The sequence below is a fragment of the Melanaphis sacchari genome, unplaced genomic scaffold (genome assembly GCF_002803265.2).
Source record: "Melanaphis sacchari strain LSU unplaced genomic scaffold, SCAv2.0 Contig27_pilon_pilon, whole genome shotgun sequence".
In the NCBI taxonomy this organism is placed as follows: Eukaryota; Metazoa; Arthropoda; class Insecta; order Hemiptera; family Aphididae; genus Melanaphis; species Melanaphis sacchari.
The window spans coordinates 2,433,018-2,455,567 of record NW_020271152.1 but is presented as its reverse complement, the minus strand read 5'-3'; the positions used below and the strand labels follow the sequence as shown (position 1 = coordinate 2,455,567).

Here is a 22,550-nt window from a genome sequence, read left to right as displayed (position 1 = left end):
TTATATTTTGTATAGTTATTATAATCAAAATTATTATTATATTATAATTAAGTTTTGCACTCGAAATTATATATGCATACAAATTGTATAATTTCTTTAACTTTATTTAAATCTAAATTAGAAACAAACACGTAATTTTAAAATATGTATATTACACTTATGCGTCTACATTATTATAAATGCATGAATTATGTTAGTTTAACATTATTATAAAACAATACTATAGTATATTAATTATATTAATACTTTTTATGTAAATATTATTAATTAATTACATTATTACATTTCCACAACTTACTGTAGTAATACTTTTTTATGGTTATTATTTATTAGGTATTGAGTAAAAATAGCTAATAGTTATATACTTTACTTGTGAGTTGTGATGTATAACTTATAAAAGAGTTAAGGTATATCTAAATACGGACGAGGACTTCAATAGACATAATTGTTTTAATTCTCTTTTTATTCTCAATATTGATAAAAATTTGTTAAAAAGTATTGATATGAAGACATTGTTTGAAAATTTACTGAAAATAGCGAGGCAATTTACAAATCTTATAGTAGGTATTTATTTGTTTTAGGATATTAAATAGATACTAAAACAAACAATTAAAAAATATAATACTTTTAAATAAATACATTTTTATTTATTGTTATATTAAATATTTATTTACGGTTATTTAATGAAACAATAATTTATCTATTACGATTAAACGAAAAAAAAAATGAATATGATATAAAACTTTGTTAGTTTTAGTAGAAGCAAAGGGCCTATGGTCTATGGGGTACAGGCTCGCATGTTTTACATGTATGACGTATGTTAAAAATATTTTTCTCCCCTGATATTTTAATGTATTTCCACTTATAGCATGAATATGCATAATTATTGAAAATTTATAATAATTAACAAAATACCCTATCGATATGAATAAAGTCAATCATTATTCATCGCATAATCCGTTTTATTCTATATTTTTAAAACTATTCGAATTGAATGTTTCCATACCTACACATACACACACACACACACATACACAATGTGTATACTATGTACGATGTTAACATCACATGAAAAAATTTAGTTATTATGATAATTATTGTTATTTTTTGTAAAAAATAAAAACAATTCGGAATCGCAAACAACAAGCTCTACAATCTACGTTAAGTATTAGTATAGTGTTTGACTTACACCGCCTTGCACCATTTTAATTTTGATGTTATTATATTTTAGTTATTACTAATAAGTAATAAGTAATAATTGTTTTTGGTGCACTATGTATTTATGACGGAATTTCGAAATGTAGATACGCGTATATAACATAAATTGTTGTTGTTAAGTACATTATATCACCAATATTGTTTACATTTTTTTTTTTATTATTACATTATACAGAGGTATATAAATGACTTAATAAAAAGTAAATATTTGTAGTATATATATATATAACAAAATAATAACGACTTTGTTGCTATTTGACTATATAATATTATATGACCTATATTTCTACAAATTGTAATCGTTATTTATTTTTCGTTATTGTTTAACAAAAAATGTGTTATTTATTCTTTTGTAAATATAATATAATAAAAAGACATAATATGTATGATATTATACGCATATATGCGTAAGATACTTGCAGTCTGGTGCGGTATAGAAGTGCATCTTTGTACAATATACGACGTAAGTACCTACCTATATTAAATGCACTGAATGCATAGAGCTTTTAGATATTATATTCGTGCATAATGTACACACGCATATCCGATATACTGAATTTGTATGCATAACTAGAGAGTGGCCTTAACACACATTTAAAACATATAAGCAATAATTGGGAACCCAGAATTCGAAAGCTTACTAAAAAATATTACTTTATTCATTCTATACAATATTTAAATGCGATTGTCGGTTTATCACTGCATGCAACAACTTATAAACTGATTTCAAAGTCCCTTCAATTGACTGCAACGCACAGTAATATTCTTGTACACAATACACTAAATACTATACAGAGCGATCCTCGGAGCATGTTTACCATAAAATTTTTCCTTAAATAATGTGTTTATTTAAATCCAGATTTTTGATATTTTTATGTATACTCGTAGATGAATACTGGAATAATACTTAAATCTTTGCCGTTTAAAGAGTTCCCTATAGCGATAAATATATTTTATTCAAATTAAAACTATGTATTTTTTTCTGTAAATATTATTAAACATATGATTATTTCTTGTTGATAAATGTTTATAAACCAAAATTCAAATTAAACTATTTAATTTTTGTTATTAATTATTAATAATTGAGGATAATAGTTTTTAATCAGGTTTTATATACAATATAAAAATAAATTAACTATTTAATCTAATACTTACTATGGTACTCAATTTTTACAATTTATAAAATTCAGCGTTCAGCAAAATCCATTTTGTGTTGTTAGTTTTATATTATAATAGTAAATTTACCTATTATCAAATTGAATAACTAGAATATTATGTTTTCTAGTCGGGTTTTTCGTTGCTTAATTTTAAAACAAATAATGAGCATTTTTAATATTTTATTTACTAATAGCCTATTTAAAAATTTGAATATAAAATAAACCATCAATATAGCATAAATACAATTTTGGCCTTTAAATTCAATCATAGGTCAATTTACTGTTACATTAAAATTAACTACACTAAATGGATTTTGTTGAACGTCAATTTGCATATTGTGAGACAGAGTATTACATTTCTTCTATAATTTAAAGTAAACATGGACAGTTCTTATTTGAAAAAAAAAAGAGTTTATATTGTGACAACATTTATAAAACTACTAAAAATTTTAAGTATTTGAAAATATTGTCTATGAGTATCCTTAAAAATTGCAAAAATTATGATTTCTTTGATAAAAAAATGTTTAATTAAATGAAAAAACTGAGTGCATATCTATAGATAGCACTTAGCTTGAACTTTATCCAATATATTTTTATAAGAACAAAAGCACGTTTGTATAGAAAGGTTATAATAATAAGTATATATACTATGATACATGATCATAGTTATTCAATAATTGATCTAAAATATAAATATTTAAAAATCGTTTCATACTTTTATGAGGACCCAACATTAAAGAAAAAAAAATACAAAACAATAATTTGTTTACAACATTCATTCACTGTAATTATTTAAAAGACAAGTTTAATAATTTCAAGGTGAATAGTTTTATAATACTATAGTAGGTGCTAGGTAGGCAGGTATATATTTTGTTTTATATTTATATAAATTTAATAATGTTATCATTTTATTCAATATATTGGTATAGAATTCAGGATTTTAGATCCAAGTATGAGTGGTTCAGTTGACAGTATCAATACTTATAAGTTCTTAGAATGGCAAAAATGTTTGAAGATTGTTAAAATTTGTAAATTCATATTTTGTACTTAATTTAAGTACTATATTTATTTAATTAATGTTTATGTTATATTAATTTTTATTTTTATTATTTATCAAATATATTTTTCAATTTTAATTAAATTTTCAAATGCTTAAATTTGCATATCATTTAAGGTGTGTCCTGTAGCGATACTAATTTATTTTTTTTTAATGAAAACTACTTTTTTTCCTATAAATTGTTAAGAAGACGACTTTTTTGAAATTGTTATGTATCTAAATTAAAACTTAAATGTGTAGTTTCTTAATAGCATTCAAATTTATGTACTAAAGCCTAAAGTTACTTATAAATCCCCATATTAATAAATTTGAAAGACTCAAGAGCTAAAATTGATTCTTATTTGAAAAAAAGAAATATCGCCACAGAGTTGTATCTCTTTAAATGGTAAACAAAATCTAAATAATTGAAATTATAGTCCTCGGGTGCACTTAAAAATTTCAAAAATTATAATTTGAATTCATTATCTACTATGGAAAAAATAAGGATGAGCGCAAACTCGATGAATCTACCTATATGATTACCTCGTATGAATACGTAAATTTAAACGACTTAATTTAGGTAAACATTGTTGCAATATAGGCGCAAATATATATATAACTGTATTGTGCATGGAAACTATTATGAAATATTTATAATTTTATGCATAAGTACGACAGAACGCGTGAAGAGGAAAACTCATAAAAACATATTAAATATTATTGATTAATGTTATTATTATTTTTTTTTCATTTGCATTATATATTATACATATTTATTGTTGTAACGTGTAATTTGCATGTTGCGTCTTAATGCTAATGCTGCAATATAGGTAGTAGCTTAATACATGTTTTATATAGCATAAGTTATACGACCAATTTTCGTTTCTTTTGATTGTAAGACTCATTAATCATCGTATACACCTAATATAACATGGATTGATGTCCGTATTTTTTTATTTTTTTTTTTTTTTGAAGGGAGATTGTGAAGGGAACACTTCGTACCCATAAGCTTTTCGAGCGTACCACCCACTACGATATTATAGGTACCTACTTAAAAATCCGTCAAGCCGAGAAGAAATTGCATTGTATAGAGATATACACGTGGATATAATAGGTACCTATAAACCTATAGGCTATAGCTATAGTAAAAATATATTTGGTACCTATCATAGTATCATAGTGTAGGTACTGACTACAGACCAGTGGCGTATAGCATGTACAACACGCTTTCGGGTGGGGTTTCTATAATAGTTATGCGAACACATGGTTCACCCACTCCCTATCGAGACTATCAATTTTTCTTTTACGTATATTAATGCCGATAGATATACATTTATTTATTTTATTTACAAATAAATTGATCACTTAAAAATGTTTAGGAGTGTAGGATCACTGACTTTTAGAATCAATAGGTATAAACTCTATAAAAACGTCTAAAAATATTTACGAGTACACGTGAGCGCGTAAACGTTAAAATACACATTTTAGATACGGTTTAATTTAATTTATTATTTATTATAATATAATACGATGTACCAGTGTACCTGTAGGTTATCTATACTCGTTTATTTTGAAAATATTTAATTATCTCCACGAAATCGTATACCATATTGTATTTTAAAAAATTAGGTTAACCGTTAACTAATAACTTATAACATGTATAACAAATGTACAAACCATATTTCGCTGCTAATAAAATCTGCAAGAATATAATATTTAAAAGTTGGCATCTATTTTTATATACATATTTATTTACGGTTTTTTTTTAAGCTACTAGTATACTATGATAGCTTTACAATTATATCGTAATAATAATAATTATGATAAAAATAACAGATATATTATATAATAAAGCCCGCTTTCAAAATAAAAGTAACTAAGATTTTTATAGCAGATTTAGAGAGGAATGGAAATTATTATAATTGTATGCATATAAAATGTGAATACAGAACCATTTTGCTATTAGTATGATTAACTGAAGAGTATAAACAATCTTAAATAAAAAAATTGAATAAAGACGGTTTAAAAAATGTCCATTTTATAAATATTGGAATATTAGAATTAAATTTAAAATTAAAAAAAATCATCAATCGGTACATCATTAGTATGTGCATTATTCTGTAAGAAACAGCTATAATGCATAATTAGATTTATGTCTGTCTATATAGAATGTATTTGATGACCTAGTTCTAAACTGTTGGATAAAGAAATTAAAAATAACTTACAGTTCAGGACAGATTACAAATCCATTTTGAAGTTTAAACAAAAATTTTAGATCATTTATTTTATAAAATTTACTCTGAATGTTTAATATATTCAACAATGATTTATAAGATGAGTAGGGTATACGTATAATGATACATTTATAAACTATTAAACAAAGAAAACAGTTTTGAACATTCCCTAAACATTGAATATGTGAGTTTAAATATGGACACCAAACAACTGAAACTGAATACTTAACCTTCGGTCTAACTAATAATACTAATAGATTTTTTAATGCATTATAATTTGTAAAGTTCTTTCAATATCTATGATAATATTATTATCGAAATACTAATGAAGATATTTTTATCATATTTAGGAAATATTTATTAAAAAAAAAAAATTATATTCGAAAATTACAGAAATTGTATATGCGGAATTAACGTGTGATCGCCAATATTGTATAGTTAATTGTAGTTTATTGTGTCACAAGACCATGAAAATTTCATAGCTTTGTAAATTTTAAAATTGAATGGGGTAATCTATTACTTTTGCATCAATTAGCTAAAATATTTAAATCTTCTTGTTATGGAGATATATCATTATGATTTTTTATAAAACGGAAAAATTTCCTGTAGTGTGCGAATAGAATAGATTCAAAAATTATATACTTAACAATGTTTTTACTATTTGAAAATTTGAAATGTATGATAAGATCCAATACATAAAATTGACTTTATTTAAAATGCCATGAAATTCAAAAATAAATATAGAATGATTAACTTCTTCAAAAACTTTTGAGAAAATTGTATATATTACGTCGACTTGATGATTGGCCGAAAAAAAGTGTCTAATATACATTTCTGAAAAACTAATATTGATTATAGTGGCCGATTAAAGCCGTTGATAGAACTTAAATAAAGCCAAATAAATCATAGCTAATTAATAGTGTTGTTGAAAATGTTCTTGTCAGTTGGCTTAAAAATCTTAGGTCTTATTGAAGTTAATGAAATAGATCGGTAAATTGTTACCTATATTACCTTTTAAAAATAGAGGTAAAACAACTCGTTTTTCCAAACAAATGGAAAACTAGAAGATAATCATAAGTTAAATAGGCACATAAAAGAAGAGTTAAAAATTTAACAAAAAAAAAAATAATCAAATTAAAAACATTCGTGCGTAATACTACATAAAAAAAAAACGGGATCTCAACGATCGAGTAATATTATTTATAATAGGTGATCCGATTTAAAGGCGTGGAGATATTTATAAATTATACTATATATAATTAGTATATTAATACCTATATAGGTACTATATATAAAATTATAAAATACTATTATGTATTACGACCAACATTCCCGAAATACTTTTCTTATGTTATAAATTATTGTATAATACATTTTACTTTTCGGTTAATATGTTTTTTTAAGATTCCATTAATGTCAAATGATAAACACGTCTCCTGCAATAACGTAATCGTTGTCGCCGAGTATTTTTGGTCTCTTTATCCGCGTTTAGTATATACTATATACATAATACTTTTAGTGACCCTAAAAATTTATTAGATTTTTAACAGAGATTAATAATAATAATATATAACTACATTGTATTACACTATTATATTATTATTTATACAATATATATATATATATATATATATAAACAAACACTCGGAATATCAACATTCCGTTTGCACTTAACACCAATCGACGAAACCTCAGAGATATCTGTGGTATGCGCGCGTGCTCATAATGATATGTGTATAACAATAATTGTCCCGAGTCGTCAACCTTGCTCGATATATTTATACAAGACAAAAAAATTATTTTCTCTCAGTCCGGACAACACGTTTTTAAGGCGTCTGAAAATTTGCCATTTTTACGACCCATCCGCCGCTGTAGCATTTGTTATTCGTAAATCGTTTTTGTGACAAACTTACATAAAATTATATTAACATTGCACATATTATAGTATTGTGTACTACAGTACCATTTCATAAAAATGTAAAATTATTTTTTACACGACCGTAGGCGATTCACTAAGCGTGTTAGTCTCCTTCGTTTCATTTAATAATGAATTTATTCAAATTCTGATTTTTGGAATATTCAAATATACTTAAAAAACATACATTTAAATTTTTGAGATATTTTGATTCTATTTTTAAGGAGTATATTGTACTTTAGTGACGATATAAATTTCTATTTTCAAATAAGAATTTTCCCCCTTCTTTTTTACTGTAAATTAAGAATTAGATATTTTTTTGAAAATTTTGATGTACCTATTTCAATATTTAAAAAAGTTTTTTAATTAATAAAATATTTACACCAGATGATTATACTTAAAAATGGTTTTAACTTTTATTAAAAATTATAAATATTAATAAATTAATCTGATTAGTATTAATTTTAATTAATATTTTCAAATCACCATAGCCTTCATATCTTCTAAATCCATTATTGTGCTTCTATTTACTATTATCCTTAACATACAAAGTTAGATAATTAAAAATTCTATTCGTTCAAAATTGTGAAACGTCGACATCTTAAAAAAAATTATCTGCTTAATAAATAATAATTTAGAGTGAATAACGAGGGTTCTTTTTTGAATAATAGAAGTTTATATCTCAACATGACATTTCTTAAATAGTGCGGCAAAAAAACTTTAAAATTTTAAAATACATGGTCTAAGTTTATTTAAAAATTCCAAAAATCAGATTAATGTTTACTTTTATTATAGACAAAAAAGGGGTTGAACATGATTGATGAATCACTGCATATCCATGATATAATTGTCAATAATATCTACCTGTATATTTTTTTATTATTTTTTTTTTTTATTGCAAAATTCATCTTTTTAATTCGGACGAACCACCCTTTTTTTAAAAATCACCAATTCCGTTCGTTGTCGTAAAATTAATAAAAAATATGTATTATAATACAATATTAACCTGTGTTGTTGAAGCCTTAATAAACTATTAAAAAAAAAATAAAATAAAAAAAATACAATATTATTAGAAATATTTACAAGAGGGACACGTGCGATGTGCGGTATTGTATACGCATTATCTTACATGTAACATAATTTTATGGGTATGGACTATGGACTTTCCTACGGTACCGGTGGTATATAATATAACATTATATATAGTGTATGGAGGAAGAATTAATTTATTTTCCGGTGCTCGTTACACTCGGACGACGGGTGGTTTTTCGTCTCGAATTACTATATGTTATGGTGAAATTAGTTAATGGTGATCCGATTGTGTAGCGTTTATTCGTTGGCACGTCATTAAACACCAGAAACGGGCAAGTACCGACATGTTTATACAGATTCGTCGAGCGAATGAAATGTGACAAGAAAAAACATCGAACAATTACCCACATTCTATAACGATATCGTGCGATACTTAGCTCCTACAACTGAATTTCGTACACTCGTATTCAAGTATAGGCTCATTGACGCATTCAATTGTACATAAAATGTTATTATACAAAGTATAATCGGATATTGTATTGAATCCCGTAGAAACTAGAGGATACCTAGAACTATTTAACGGGAATGGCGGACCTCTAGGTACGTGTTTTATTCTGTGATGTCAGTATTGAGTAATTTAGAAGAACATATATTAAGTAATAACCGAATAATTTTTTGTTGCATTTAAACATAAACTTTACATTATTTACCATAACACGTCGACACGAATATACAACTTTTTATTGATACACATAATAAACTAAAATATATTTAAAGGTGTCCACTCTCATAACGTCTTTGAACTTTTTAATTACCAATGTTTCAGCTTAGTAGCTTTTATCAAATTAAGATTTTTGTAAATTAAAATCTCCAGTTTACACCTAAATATGATCATAAAATCATAACCATGTCATTATTTTTTTTAAATTATTATATAAAAAATTCTAATTTTATATTTTTATGACTTATTGGAAATGGAAAAATTTCGAGCAAAATTAAAATTCAAAACCCAGAGATACTTCCTGGCTTATAGGTTATAGTGGTTATACTATACTAAAATATGAAAACTTTTTTAATTTTTTTACTTAAAAGCTGCTGAATTCGTCGATAGTAAATTTCGTTTTGAAGGTAGAATAAAAATACCACTTTTGAAACCCAATTTTACACCCTAAATCGACCTCTACATCTATAGAACTACATGTGCCGAATACATAACCGATTAATATTAATCATTATTCATTATGCATAGCAATACACAATCGATCGTACAAAGGCATATGTTTAATGACGGTAGACATATCTACACTTTTTGCCGTCATGGGTCACGGACTCATCGTTTCGGTGCAAGTCCAACGTAGTGCGAGTCGGTGGCAAGAGGAAAGTAAAAAAAAAAACTCGAAATCGGCGTTGGGGTGCTCGAAATATGCCGTAAACACGCGAGCGCGGCATCCGAAACGATGGGATGAGAATTCAAAACATCGCGTCGACCTTGAAACTGACGAAAATAAAATATAAACACAATCCCGTTCGATCGCCGGCGACGGCCACCCTCGCCCTACTGTGCGTAGACAACTGCAAAATATATAAATGGGGTCAACGCGGAACAGACGGGGAAAGAGAGTACACCGCACACACACCGCTCTGTAAAACGACGATCGGAATATCGTTCTATTGAATGTTTTATCGTGATAGGTAAACCTATACACGGCTTGTTGTCGTGGGTGTTTTAAAGCAACGGTCTCCGACGAGCGTAAGTAATTTAGTATTAATAATAATAATAATAACGATTGATAATAATATTTTCATCACGCCATGTGCGCGCATTACGTGAGATGATAATGCACAAACGACTGTCCGGTCGCGAGAACGCGTCACGCTTGGGGTTAACCGCTGTAGATGTCCCCCACCCGAAAGTCTTTGTCGACCGGAAAGGGATCGCGAATAAATTCGGAACTATACGTCATATTTTTGTATCGCGCGACGCTTGACGTCCAGTTTTTTTATCGTGTACAGGAAACGTTTTATCTCTTATTCACGCGTCGCACGCGTAAACGTATTAAATTTAGGGCCAGGATTTCAATGCGAAATACATTGTTGTTTCGGTTGTTTTAGAACAAAGAATTCCAAGCACAAAATAATTCGTTTCACGCATTTTCAGGTCGTTTCACTGATTCTTGGTGCATACGTTGAAACATTGTACGTGCTTATAGCGTAAATTAGGAAAATCAAAATATTGTATCAAGAAATATTGTGGTGTTCATAAATCATAATGTTAGCTCCTGTTTCTGTAAAAGTTTTTATGTACCTATTTTTCGTCCGCGCACCAAATACCATTCGTGTTAAATATGAATGCGATAACGTCTTTATCTGCCGCTGGCGGTTTTCGGTCGTAGTGTACTACTAGTGTCTAACCTGACCGCGAGACTCGACCGAAGACAGTCCAAGATACTTCGCTAATGCGCGTTATTCACCTTAAAAAATCTGTTTGTCGCGCGCCTACAAGTTTAGTACCAATTAAGTTATTGTCTTTATAGTCGTTGGGTGAGTAGTCGAGATAAAAAAAAAGTATTGAAAATTTCGAAAGTCGAACCGTCGTTTGTTTTACCGTCGCTCGTCTAATTGCGCGCGTACAGCGAAACAACGTCGGTCATTCTGTTAAGGGCTTTATTTTACGTTGAACAGATATTCGTTTACTACTTTTCACGGCATTTATAAACCCGAACCTCAGACCGCACAAAGAGCGAGTAACGAACGCGCACGAGATCCGCGAGCGCGGAGGAGAGCGGTTTGCGCGTTGACGGTTTGCCAAAACGAAATCGACCATCAAGGTCGTGTGGCGCGGCGAGAGACGAAGAACCGCGTTGTGGACGGCGGAGAGGAGCGGCGGCGGCGGCGGCGCCGAGAGAGACCGAGACGGACGGACGGACAAATCCGCGCGACTTTCCGTCGCACACGATAATAATTATTATTAAAAGATCTCGTCGCAGTCGTCGACGTTTTTCGCCAAACCGCACACACTCGAAAAACGTGTATCCGATATACAAATAATAATAATAATAATAATATAAACGCACACCTATTCCGAGTATCAGCGCACACCGACACACACACACACACCGGCATCGCGCGCAAACACGACGACATTATAACCGGTTCACCTTGACGTCATAGCGTAGAGAGCTGACGACGACGTCGCCGTTATAACACGAGATTACGCCCGACGAAAACCGTGTAATGCTTAATGCTATATTATAATCTCATGCCGTTTATCGCGAGCTCGTTTTTTATTCTTACGATTTTTTTTTTTTCATTTCGTACGACGACAACAACAAATCGTTTACGTAACTGCCATAACTGTTCAACTACTCTATTTTCAGTTTTCGGCAATTTCGATTGTCACGAATTTGCTACACTATTATCCTCCGTGTGCCACCCACTCGTGTGAAGACGATGTAAACACAACTCCGAAGTCATGACGACGATCGGGGCGTGTGCCGATGATAGGTAAAGAAAGAGAAATAAAAAACACTGTGAATGTTGTTTTTTCTAGAAAATAATTTTAATAAAATTTTTTCATTAATAAAACATCACTTAGTCAAAAAAAAAAAAATCACACAAAAGCCTTAACGATAAAAATAATCTTAAAATCACAATAATCATTTGCACACAATAAATTTTCTCATAAATTACACTTATACGATAATAAATTAAAATGTCTAACATTAGATATCGTTATATAAATTCATGTAATCAAAAATATATTATTGATTTTTCGATATTTTATAAACATAAGAATAAAAAAAATTGCTTTGTTACACTCAAGAGCACCTAGGAACATGACTGATACACTTCAAGTTGTCTGCAAAAAGAGCGGAGGGATTGACAAATCACAAGACATAAGTTTAAGTCCAGTCAATACAAATGAATATTAATAGATATACAATAAAATAGTATTTTATAAATATAACTTTACAAAAAAAATTACATCTAATCATTAACTTTGGCCTATTTATTGTCTGGTAAAAAGCTTAAAATATCAGTTAAGTTATTGCATTTTAAATATGTACCCTTTATTGGATACATAAATTAATAAAATCTATAATGGTGAAGGAGGTAAACTTGAAATATACATATAAAAAGGCAACACTGGTTTTTTTCTTATAACAATTTCATTATAGAATTTCGTCAAGAACATAAAAAAAAATATATTATAATATAAAAATATTTTGTGCATTTCAAACATTTTATTAAACATTTTTGGAATATTTTTAGTACTCAAAAACATTTTGAGCATAACATTTACAGTAATTTATGGCTTACGTACAATTAAAAGGCATCAGGTGTAAAATTATTCTATTGCTACTAATTTATTTTCAAAGTTAATAATTAATTAATAAAATTAAGGTTATATTACATACTTTTGCAGTAGATATGGTACCAAAAAAACTTTGAGCACAATATTATTGATACTATGCTAGTCTACTGCAGCAGTATATAAGCACATTTTTATTCAGAACGAATAATACCATGGTAAAGAGTAAATACAAAATAGTAGACAAGTACAATAAAAAAGTATGATAACCTAGTAATTGCACGTTTATAATACATAAATAAATAAATAGGTAATTGATTTGATTTTGTTTTTTTAAAATTACAATTCAATGAATAAATTATTATGTTCTACAATAGTATACACTATTACATACATTTTAAACATATAAAAAGAAACATATTAAAATAGGCTACAAAGAAATTGAGCAACTTTTGAAGCAATAATATCGGTTCATTAAAAATTTTGTAGAAAAATATGAAAAACTCACAGACAGGCAGGAAGTAACACCCAAATTTAGGATGTTTTTGATAAATTCATCCGTGTTCATTATTAACTGTAAAAAAAAAAAAAAATAATATACATTATTAATACTTAATTATAATAAACTATACTTAAACGACAAAATATGTTCAATAACATTTAATTGGTATTAGAAAGGAACTTTATTTCAAATAAGTACATATTCATTTTATACCTATTATTACCAATATTTCTTCTGCATTAGATAAATCAATAAAAATATAAGTTAAGTTTGATGTTTACTTTTAAATTAATTTAAGTAAACGTATTACAGAGTATACTAATCATATTATCAAAATGACTTATAATTTCATATGATGTTTAAAAAAATAATTTTAGATACCTACTATACTAACAGTCAATTAAATACCCACTTCATTAAACATAGTCAATAAACTATTATTATAATGTATGTATTCAATTCATATTATAATTATTAAAGCTTAGTAAAGATTCCCCAAATGTAATTATATAATAATATACAATATGTATAAACTATAAATGATTTTAAAAATATTACTGAATTAATTAAAATGTTTATTTCAAGCAAAAACCAGTAAATTCAATGTAATGGTTAATAATGTACAATATTAAAAACAAATAATTTAAGTATTCGAGTAAAAAGCTAAAATAATGAAGTATAAATGTTTATGAACTTACAGGTCACAGGCAGTTGACTGCAAATTCACATCCATTATGCATGTGTTCGACAACCGTTTGTTTTAATTGACATATCTGTTCCAAGAGTCTATTCAATACTGTGGTAAGTTCAGAATTTTCATTTTTCAGTATTTTAACTTTATCTTCTAGCTTGGCAATACGCTCTAATTTTCTTCGACGGCATTTGGATGCAGCCACTCGATTCCTTTGTCTTTTCCTTTCAAGTTTGATTTTTTCTTGGGATTCCATGTTGATAGGTGACATGGGTGGTGATGATGAGGTGACACTGGGTACGGTTTGAGGTTCTTCTTTGATAACATGTTGAGGAATAATATTGGAAAAGTCATTTGAAGTCATTAACACAGAGTACTGGGGTTCAGATTGGTATTCTGAAGAATTACTACCACTGCTGGTCATTGGTATTTCTACTTGAGTGGCACTGTTAGAATCATTGTTGTGGTGTAGGCATTTGAGCGCTTCGACAAATGGTTGGGCATACATTTCTTGCTCCTCAGTCACAGACTTAGGAAATAGAGATGGTGTAGGTGTGCTGATATGGCCAAGAGCGGTCTGTTGGGATATATAGAACCTTTCCAACTCGGGAGAGCTGAACTTGAGCATGCGTAGATCGGGTGACGTCAACAAAGGTGGCAGGACTTTCAGTTTTTTAGCTGAGTTTTCGTTATTGCAAGAGTTCAAATCCAATGTCATCGGTCTTTTTAGGAAGTTCACTTCATTGGTGTGGGTTTCAACTTTGGGTATAAGAGGATCGTCGTAGAACGCTTCGTCCAACATCATGCAGCTGGACGAGTTATTTACCATTTTAGTTAGTATGATACAAGCGCCCGCGCTTACAGACCTTTTCACTTATTCCACACACGGTTTATTGAAGACTGTGTGATGTACTCTTATTATTTTTATAAACTAGATATAAAAATCAACCCGAGGTTATATATTAATGTATATATAAAAAAAAAAAAAACTTAACGACAATGTTGTAATAAATGTGTGCGGTGTGATAACACGGTGCGTATAAAAAACAAACGATCAAGTGATTAATCACGGCGGTAAACTGAACACGCACAACACGACGGAATGGCACACGGAACGCGAATGAATGAACGTCGGACGACAGGCCGTTCGGGCCCCCCCGATGTGGTTGGCGATGAGTCATCGCGTTATTTTCGGAAAGTAGTGAAATACGTCATTTTCCGGCGTTCTCATTGGCTAGACGGTCGACAGTGTCGACACATAGTGGACGTGGAATCGTCGAGGCACTTATCCACCACCGCCGGTGATTGCCGCCGCCAACACGGATCGAGACGGATAATGGGCATAGAGCGTCGGTGGTGGCGGTAGCGATGGTGGTTAAACGGTCATGCGATACCCGCCAGCCGAAAATGAGTGCGTTTCGCGTTAATTTGTCGACAACTGAAACGGATTTCGGATACTTTGATCGTGACGAAATCTGAAAATCATGATATTATTCACAATTTTACATAGTCCATATCTTACCACACACTTCGCTCTAATCGTGTGTATGTACTTGTTGAACTTTGATACCTACTTATAAGTAGAGGGCTAGCATTATGTAACGAAATAAATGGTTAAAAAAATGTTTTGGTAGATACCGTGCTTACCAAAAAAAAAAAAAAAAAAGTAACATTGAAGAAATTTAAGCTTAAAAAGTATAATAAGAAAGGTAGGAACAAAAAGTACCTATTTAAAAATTACAATTGTATTAAAAACAAATTTATAGGTATGATAGGTACCTTATATAGTTTTGTACTTGTATAATTAATTATTTTCATTGAAACTTATCATAGCATATAATTCGTACTAATGTTTTATAATAGGTATATTTATATACCTTATACCATTTATACCTTGTATACATTGAAATAATCTTTCAAAATCAACTGATGCTATATGCTCCATACTCCAGGTAAATTAAATTATTTGTACTATATACATTGATAGTATTCCAGTATTGTAGTAGTAATTAGAAAAAATTCTCCATACCAAGAAAAAAAACCTCAGTATAAAAATTAAGAAAATATTGTAATGGATATTTTAAATTAAATTATATTATGCGTGCCAAGTTAGATAATTTATTTTTGTATTATTGTTAGCTTAGTTAAGATAAAGAAAATATGTTAAAAATTCTGAATAACAAAAGTTAAACCATTATTTTTTTCTTGGTTGCTGCGTTAAACAAAAAATGTATGTAATTTTTTAGGGCATTTAAATCCAGGCCTTAATTATCATTAAGCAAGCATATAATATGATTTTTTCTCAGGCATAACTTTTCTAAATTCATTTTAGTAAAGGTTATTCATTGCATAGATATCTATTTAATGCTCAACGGAATGCCATTATTAATGTTATCGTTATATTTTATTATAGATATCACTGTGATAAACCTATAAATTTCGATATTCCGATAATTATTTTATCAATTGTCATTCATAAACGATGTCACTTAAGCAGTTAAGTATCTATTAGTTATTTCTGGTTGTAATACAGAAATCAAATGCCATAAAATTATAGAATTAGGTGAAATTTTAGTGAAAAATTAGCAAATAATGGTATTTGTTGATGGAAAACAGCATTTTGAGGAAAAGCAAGGATAAGTCAAATTCATTGATTTCAGAATGATACGAACTACATTTCAATGTGAAAATGTTCTTTCTATCATAATCCTCTCTAAAAAAGCATTTGTAACGAAGTCTAAAATCTACTTATAAGTTATACCAAAGCTAGAATTATGTATAATTTAATTTAACAAGCATGTACAGTGCACACTACCATTTTAGATTCTAAAACGAATGATGTTGAACTAACCTATTAATTATACAACGACATGTGTGGTTTTTTTTATGTGTATCTATATATGTTATAGTAAAAAAAAATGCTTTGATTTACAACTTTCGTATCTATTTTGGTTGGAAAGTGAATCTAAGTAAGCGCCATTCTGCTGTACTGTATAGGTGACAAGTGTTAACTCGTTATTGGGTACCTAAGTCACTGCATGTATACGCAAGTGTTCAATTTCAATTCAATGATCATAATAATTGCATATGAAAAACAATTTTGAATGGAGCTTACTTTGTCTGTCTAGGCTTTTTGCCATAAACATTGCATTTATTATACCTACTATTGATATTTAATTATAATAATAGTATTTGTTATTTTGTATTCATATCATGTATTGTTATTGTTCTTAACTTTTAAGTCAATACTGACTTAACGTAGAACGGCGTCGATGGTGCAGTGCTGCAGCGGTCTATTAATTTAATAATTTTAATATTCATATATGGTATAAATAGGATAACATAAATCTATATGTTTAATACAAGAATACAGTACGTAATAGATAAAAAAAGATGCTTATGTATTTTTAATATTTTTAAATGACTATAATAAAAATTCATGAGAAACTTTTTGTAATAAATTTTTAATCTTTTCACATTTTTCTATCGAAATTTATAGAAAAAGAACTAAAAAACAATTGAATGACAATAATGTCTTGATGTCTGAAAAATATTAAAATTATTTTTAATTATACCATTTATAAAAACTGATTATATAAATATTTGGTGTAAATTTAAGGATTCCTGGTTATTAATTTTTGAACAAAAATAAGAACTTTAATTTTGTCAATAATAGTTTTACGTAAAAATTTCGTAATTTTTTTTTTTTTGTAATTCTGAATTTTTAAGAAATGTATTAGTAATTTTTTACTTTTGACCTTCTTTTCTTGCTAGAATTAATAAGTTTCATTTTAATAATGAATTCAATCCAATTTATGTTTTCGAAACTTTCAATTATCTATACGATTATACTTTTACACTTGTCGGATTTATATACCATTTATAAGGAATGTTCTGTAGAAGTACAAACAACAATATTTTTTTCAAATTTTTTTCTTTGACCAACTTTGTTTAACTATAAATTGTTAACAAATAATTTTAGTGTATTTACTTAGACTGATCGACTTTAAATTTAAACGAGTGTTTTTTTGAATGTTTTAAATGAGTTATGTGGAGTGTACCTAATGGTTATATTTATAATTTATAGATTTAAAGTCGTTAAACATAGTTTACAAAAATATAGAATAGTTAGATATTTGTATTATTTATACCTAGTTGTAAAAAAAGCTATAATGGAGTTCGAATAATGATGAGTGATTCCTGATAATTAGTACCCTATTTATCAAAGTAGGTATGTATTAAAGAATTAAATTGTAAAATTTTAACCGTATCTATTAAAAAAATATTTAATTTTTTTAACAATTGACCTTTATTAAACTATAAATTATAGGGGCTGATATAGTTGGAAAGAAGTGAATGAGTGATGATAATACATAATATATATGTATATACTTCATTTATACCTTTTATGTTGATCCTAAATCTGTTATTGTGATATGTTTAATACTTAGGTAGAAACTAGATGATAGCTAATAAGTATTCATTGTGATGCGGGACGTTATAAGTGACCTATTAGTCACCTACTTTTAGGGTTAGATTTATGTGCTCTTTAAAATATACGTATAAAGAAACCTATAAAAAATATCAAATGTGTATTAAAAATAATAAAATTAATTAAACATTTATAATTTTTTGATAACTATAAAAAATAATATTGTAGGAAACAAAACAATTGTCTATTTGTAATTTTTTATACATTATTATACAAATTGTCCCAGAAGTCTCGTATTACACTTAGTGTTTTTGTAGTAAACAATACATTTAAATTTATTTTTTACAGTAATAAGTAAAAAAATACTTCTAATTGAATAAACACAAGTTTCAAATTTCTTAAAATTTAAAATACATATATATTAAAATTTAATGAAAATCAACCAAATCGTGCTAAAATTAAGTAACGTATGATTTTTAACTTAAAGTTTTGAGTTATTTCATTAATTTTCTAATTTTATTAAAAACTCTATTTTAACTCTTATGTATATTAATAAGAGAAATAAAATTGGTCAATGGTCTGCAGATAGATCAAAGAGCGTAACAAATGTCAACTACACCGTTAACATTCCTAAAAATATAATTGTATCTTCAAAATTATCCATATGTTATTTGTGCATACTGCATAGAAATTTGACTGTTGGAACACAAGAATCGTTCGCTTATAAAACGACAAAATGTTAAAAAAAAAAAAAAAATTAAATTAAACAAAAGCAAAATAAATTTTTTTAATAGTTTTATGTAGTTGATGTAGAAAGACATTTACAATTTTGTGATTAGAAAGTAAATATACTGTATAGCATAAATCAGGATCTAAAATTTGGAAATAAATTAATTTTTATTGATGAATCTATTTTAAAAATAAAACCTAGTTCTAATAGAGATTGATTAAAGCATGCGATATGTCAATATGTGTTAATAAGTTGTATCATTCTATTTTAACATTTTTTTTTATTCAAATTGTTTTAAAACATATGATAAATATAATGACTATTTTGAAAATTTAAAAAATTTAATTGCATACAATTTTCAAGAAATTTATAATATTTATTCAATTGAAATTTTTTTACTAATTATTTTAGTATCCAATTAAGTGTAACATTTAAATATATTGATTTATCACGAAGATAATATACTTAATTGGTAATACGGGACTTCTGAAACATATTCACGTCTACATCTCTACATTGCACTATATTACTATAAGCATTGCGCATAATGTACGTTAATACGTTATTACGAGTACTTATTACCATCGCAGCGGCGGACTGGGAGAAAAAAAATCGATCCAGGAAAATTGTAGCTCAAGTAGCCCAAATTTAATTATAGTCATAGAGTGTGATACCCTTAATTTAATATTAAATTTTTTTACTTAAAATTCTCCATTATATTGTATTTTGTTTTTAAAATTAGACATTCTAATTTTTAAATCATGATATTGATAAAATTAAAACTAAAACCAATCTATAAACAATGTAAAATAGGTGGATTTAAACATTGTATTAAGAGTCAAGAGAGATTCATTTATATTTATATTTTTAAATGAACAGTATACATAGTTTAAAAAAAAATCTCTGATATAAACTGGATTTTTTAATATGAAAGTTTGTCTTTTAAATTTTAATAAATTGTTTTTTTTTTTTAATAAATAATAATTTAATTATATCGTTTCGTTATTATCAATACTGTATAACAACTTTTTTTCGATTTTCATTAAAATTAATGCATCCAACTTTTCCTTCTCTAATGAATTTCTTTGTCGATTTTCGATTATTTTTAAAGATAAGAAAGATCTTTCTCGTGCTATCTGAACAAATATTAATATTGAAGTTTTTATTATTCTGGATACGATAAAAAAAAAAAAATAAATAAATAAACTATACAAATTATACACATACTTTTGAGTACACGATAATGTTAATAAGTATTAATGAGCTTTGAACAAACAATAATTTAAATCAATATAAATTATATTTTATAAGAATATTGTTATAGCATATTATACAACTTTTTCACAATTTACACTATAATTTATTTATAGTACTTTCATTAATTATTGTACTATTGTCTTTTGGATCATAATCAATATTACTTTCTTCTCTTTGAATTTTAATTGTTTCTGTTAATCATTGTTTTAGTGTAGTCCAATTTTTACTATGACTTTAGAATTCTGCTTTCAGTTTTTTTCTTTTTATTGTAAAATATATAATGTTTGTCCTACGTGGTTACAATTAAAACGTTGCCTATCCCTGATATGCACGGTGTATGGTGATACGAGATAGATTAATACCAAATGGGGAGAATAATAGAGGATTTAGAATAATATTTAGAACAAATAATATTCAGACAAGACGCTTTGTTTTATCGAGTAAAATTTAACGTACGTTAGTACCTATAATATATTTTATTTTACCGATAATCTGGTAGCAATACACGGAGCAAGCAATAAAACGAGACTGCTTCGATAAAACGAATATATATCAAGCAAAAGGATTATATTATTAAAATTACCATTATATGGTGGAATTCCATGATAATACATACTTAATGAATGTAAGATGACACTGTATATAATAGAACTTATTTTCAGATTAAAGAGGACATTAAATCTCCAACTTTTTCTAGTTCCACCATAATATTAAACATTCATGATATGATCTATATATAGAGCACAGATTTTTATGCATTAAAAAGTAACGAAATATGTCATATTATAATAAGCAGTAAAAATCATGAAAATATGTTACAAATACGTAAGAATTTTTTTTTATTTATTTAAAATTCACAAATTAAACAACTTATAACAATTAATTACTTAAATACTATTAATGAAAAAATTTCGCTTTAATATGCAATATATTTAGAATTTTGTAAGAATATGCAATAACCATTATATATATGTACTATGCAGTTATATACAAAAAAAAAATTTCACCATTAAATTCAAATTATTATGATTCGTAAAACACTACATTTATGATCCGATTTAAGAAGTGTTCAAGGATATTGAGTAAAATATATAAATGGCAGTTATGAGTTATGACAAATAATTTGGTAGGTATATTATTTTTTTTTTTTTATTACCGTAATTTGTGCCTATTGACGATAAAATATTTTTATTTTTACTGTTCGCTTATAGTACATTTTAAAATTTATATAATTATTATACTAAATTATTATCGATGTGTTGGCTATGTGTGTATACGCATTAAGGACGTATAGACGGGTGGAGAGAGAGTATTAAACCCACTTGCTTTTTTTAACTATGAAAAAAAAAAAATATATTTTTATAAATTTTGTACCTACACACATATACCTACGTATAAATAAAAATAATATAATTCCTTCCCAACTCTTGGGCAATGTTGTAGTGTACTCTAACACTCACGAGTGAAATTATATAGGTTCAATTATTTTAAAGGAACATTAAAATTTATTTATAATAATTTTACCCTAATTCAATGTTAGTTACTCGTAACAAATCAGACGATATACTCATCAGCGTTTAGCATAGGCTGATTTAATTCGTAGAGAATGGAGCTTTAGTCTTACAATAATACATTGCTCATGCAGTTTATTGTCCCTAGACATGCCTATACTATAATATGAAGGTACAGTGGGGTATCGTTAATCCGAACGAGATTGGGAAGAGGGTCATTCGGATTACTAATGAATTAAAAAAATAATAATTCTTAAACCCGCTAGGACTCTGCGTCTTTCCTATTAGCTCGTGTCCAGATTAACGGGACCCTTTATAATGGTACATCAAATACATTTTATTTGAATTTGGCTATAAATATAAAACATAAAAAACGCATTAAATTTTACTCGTCAATCAATAATGGACCATATAGTCATACAGTTTGAAATTAATGTGATAGTTGATTGATTAAAACGATTTTGTTTTCTATTAAAATATAGAGATAAATAGGATTATGTTTAATTCGTTTAAGGTTTCAGTG

General features: G+C 27.4%; 1 protein-coding gene and 1 pseudogene across 1 annotated transcript; both read right to left on the bottom strand.

Moving 5' to 3' along the window:
* Window positions 1-5,542: 5,542 nt before the first annotated feature.
* Window positions 5,543-11,761, bottom strand: LOC112595526 (annotated as a pseudogene).
* Window positions 11,762-13,277: 1,516 nt separating this feature from the next.
* On the bottom strand, window positions 13,278-15,235 carry LOC112595509 (transcription factor AP-1). The gene is made up of 2 exons (XM_025340759.1): window positions 14,105-15,235; window positions 13,278-13,478 (listed from the first exon to the last, which is right to left on the bottom strand). The coding sequence occupies exon 1, from the start codon at window positions 14,924-14,926 to the stop codon at window positions 14,108-14,110; it is 819 nt and encodes a 272-aa protein (XP_025196544.1). The 5' UTR covers window positions 14,927-15,235; the 3' UTR covers window positions 13,278-13,478; window positions 14,105-14,107.
* Window positions 15,236-22,550: the final 7,315 nt, after the last annotated feature.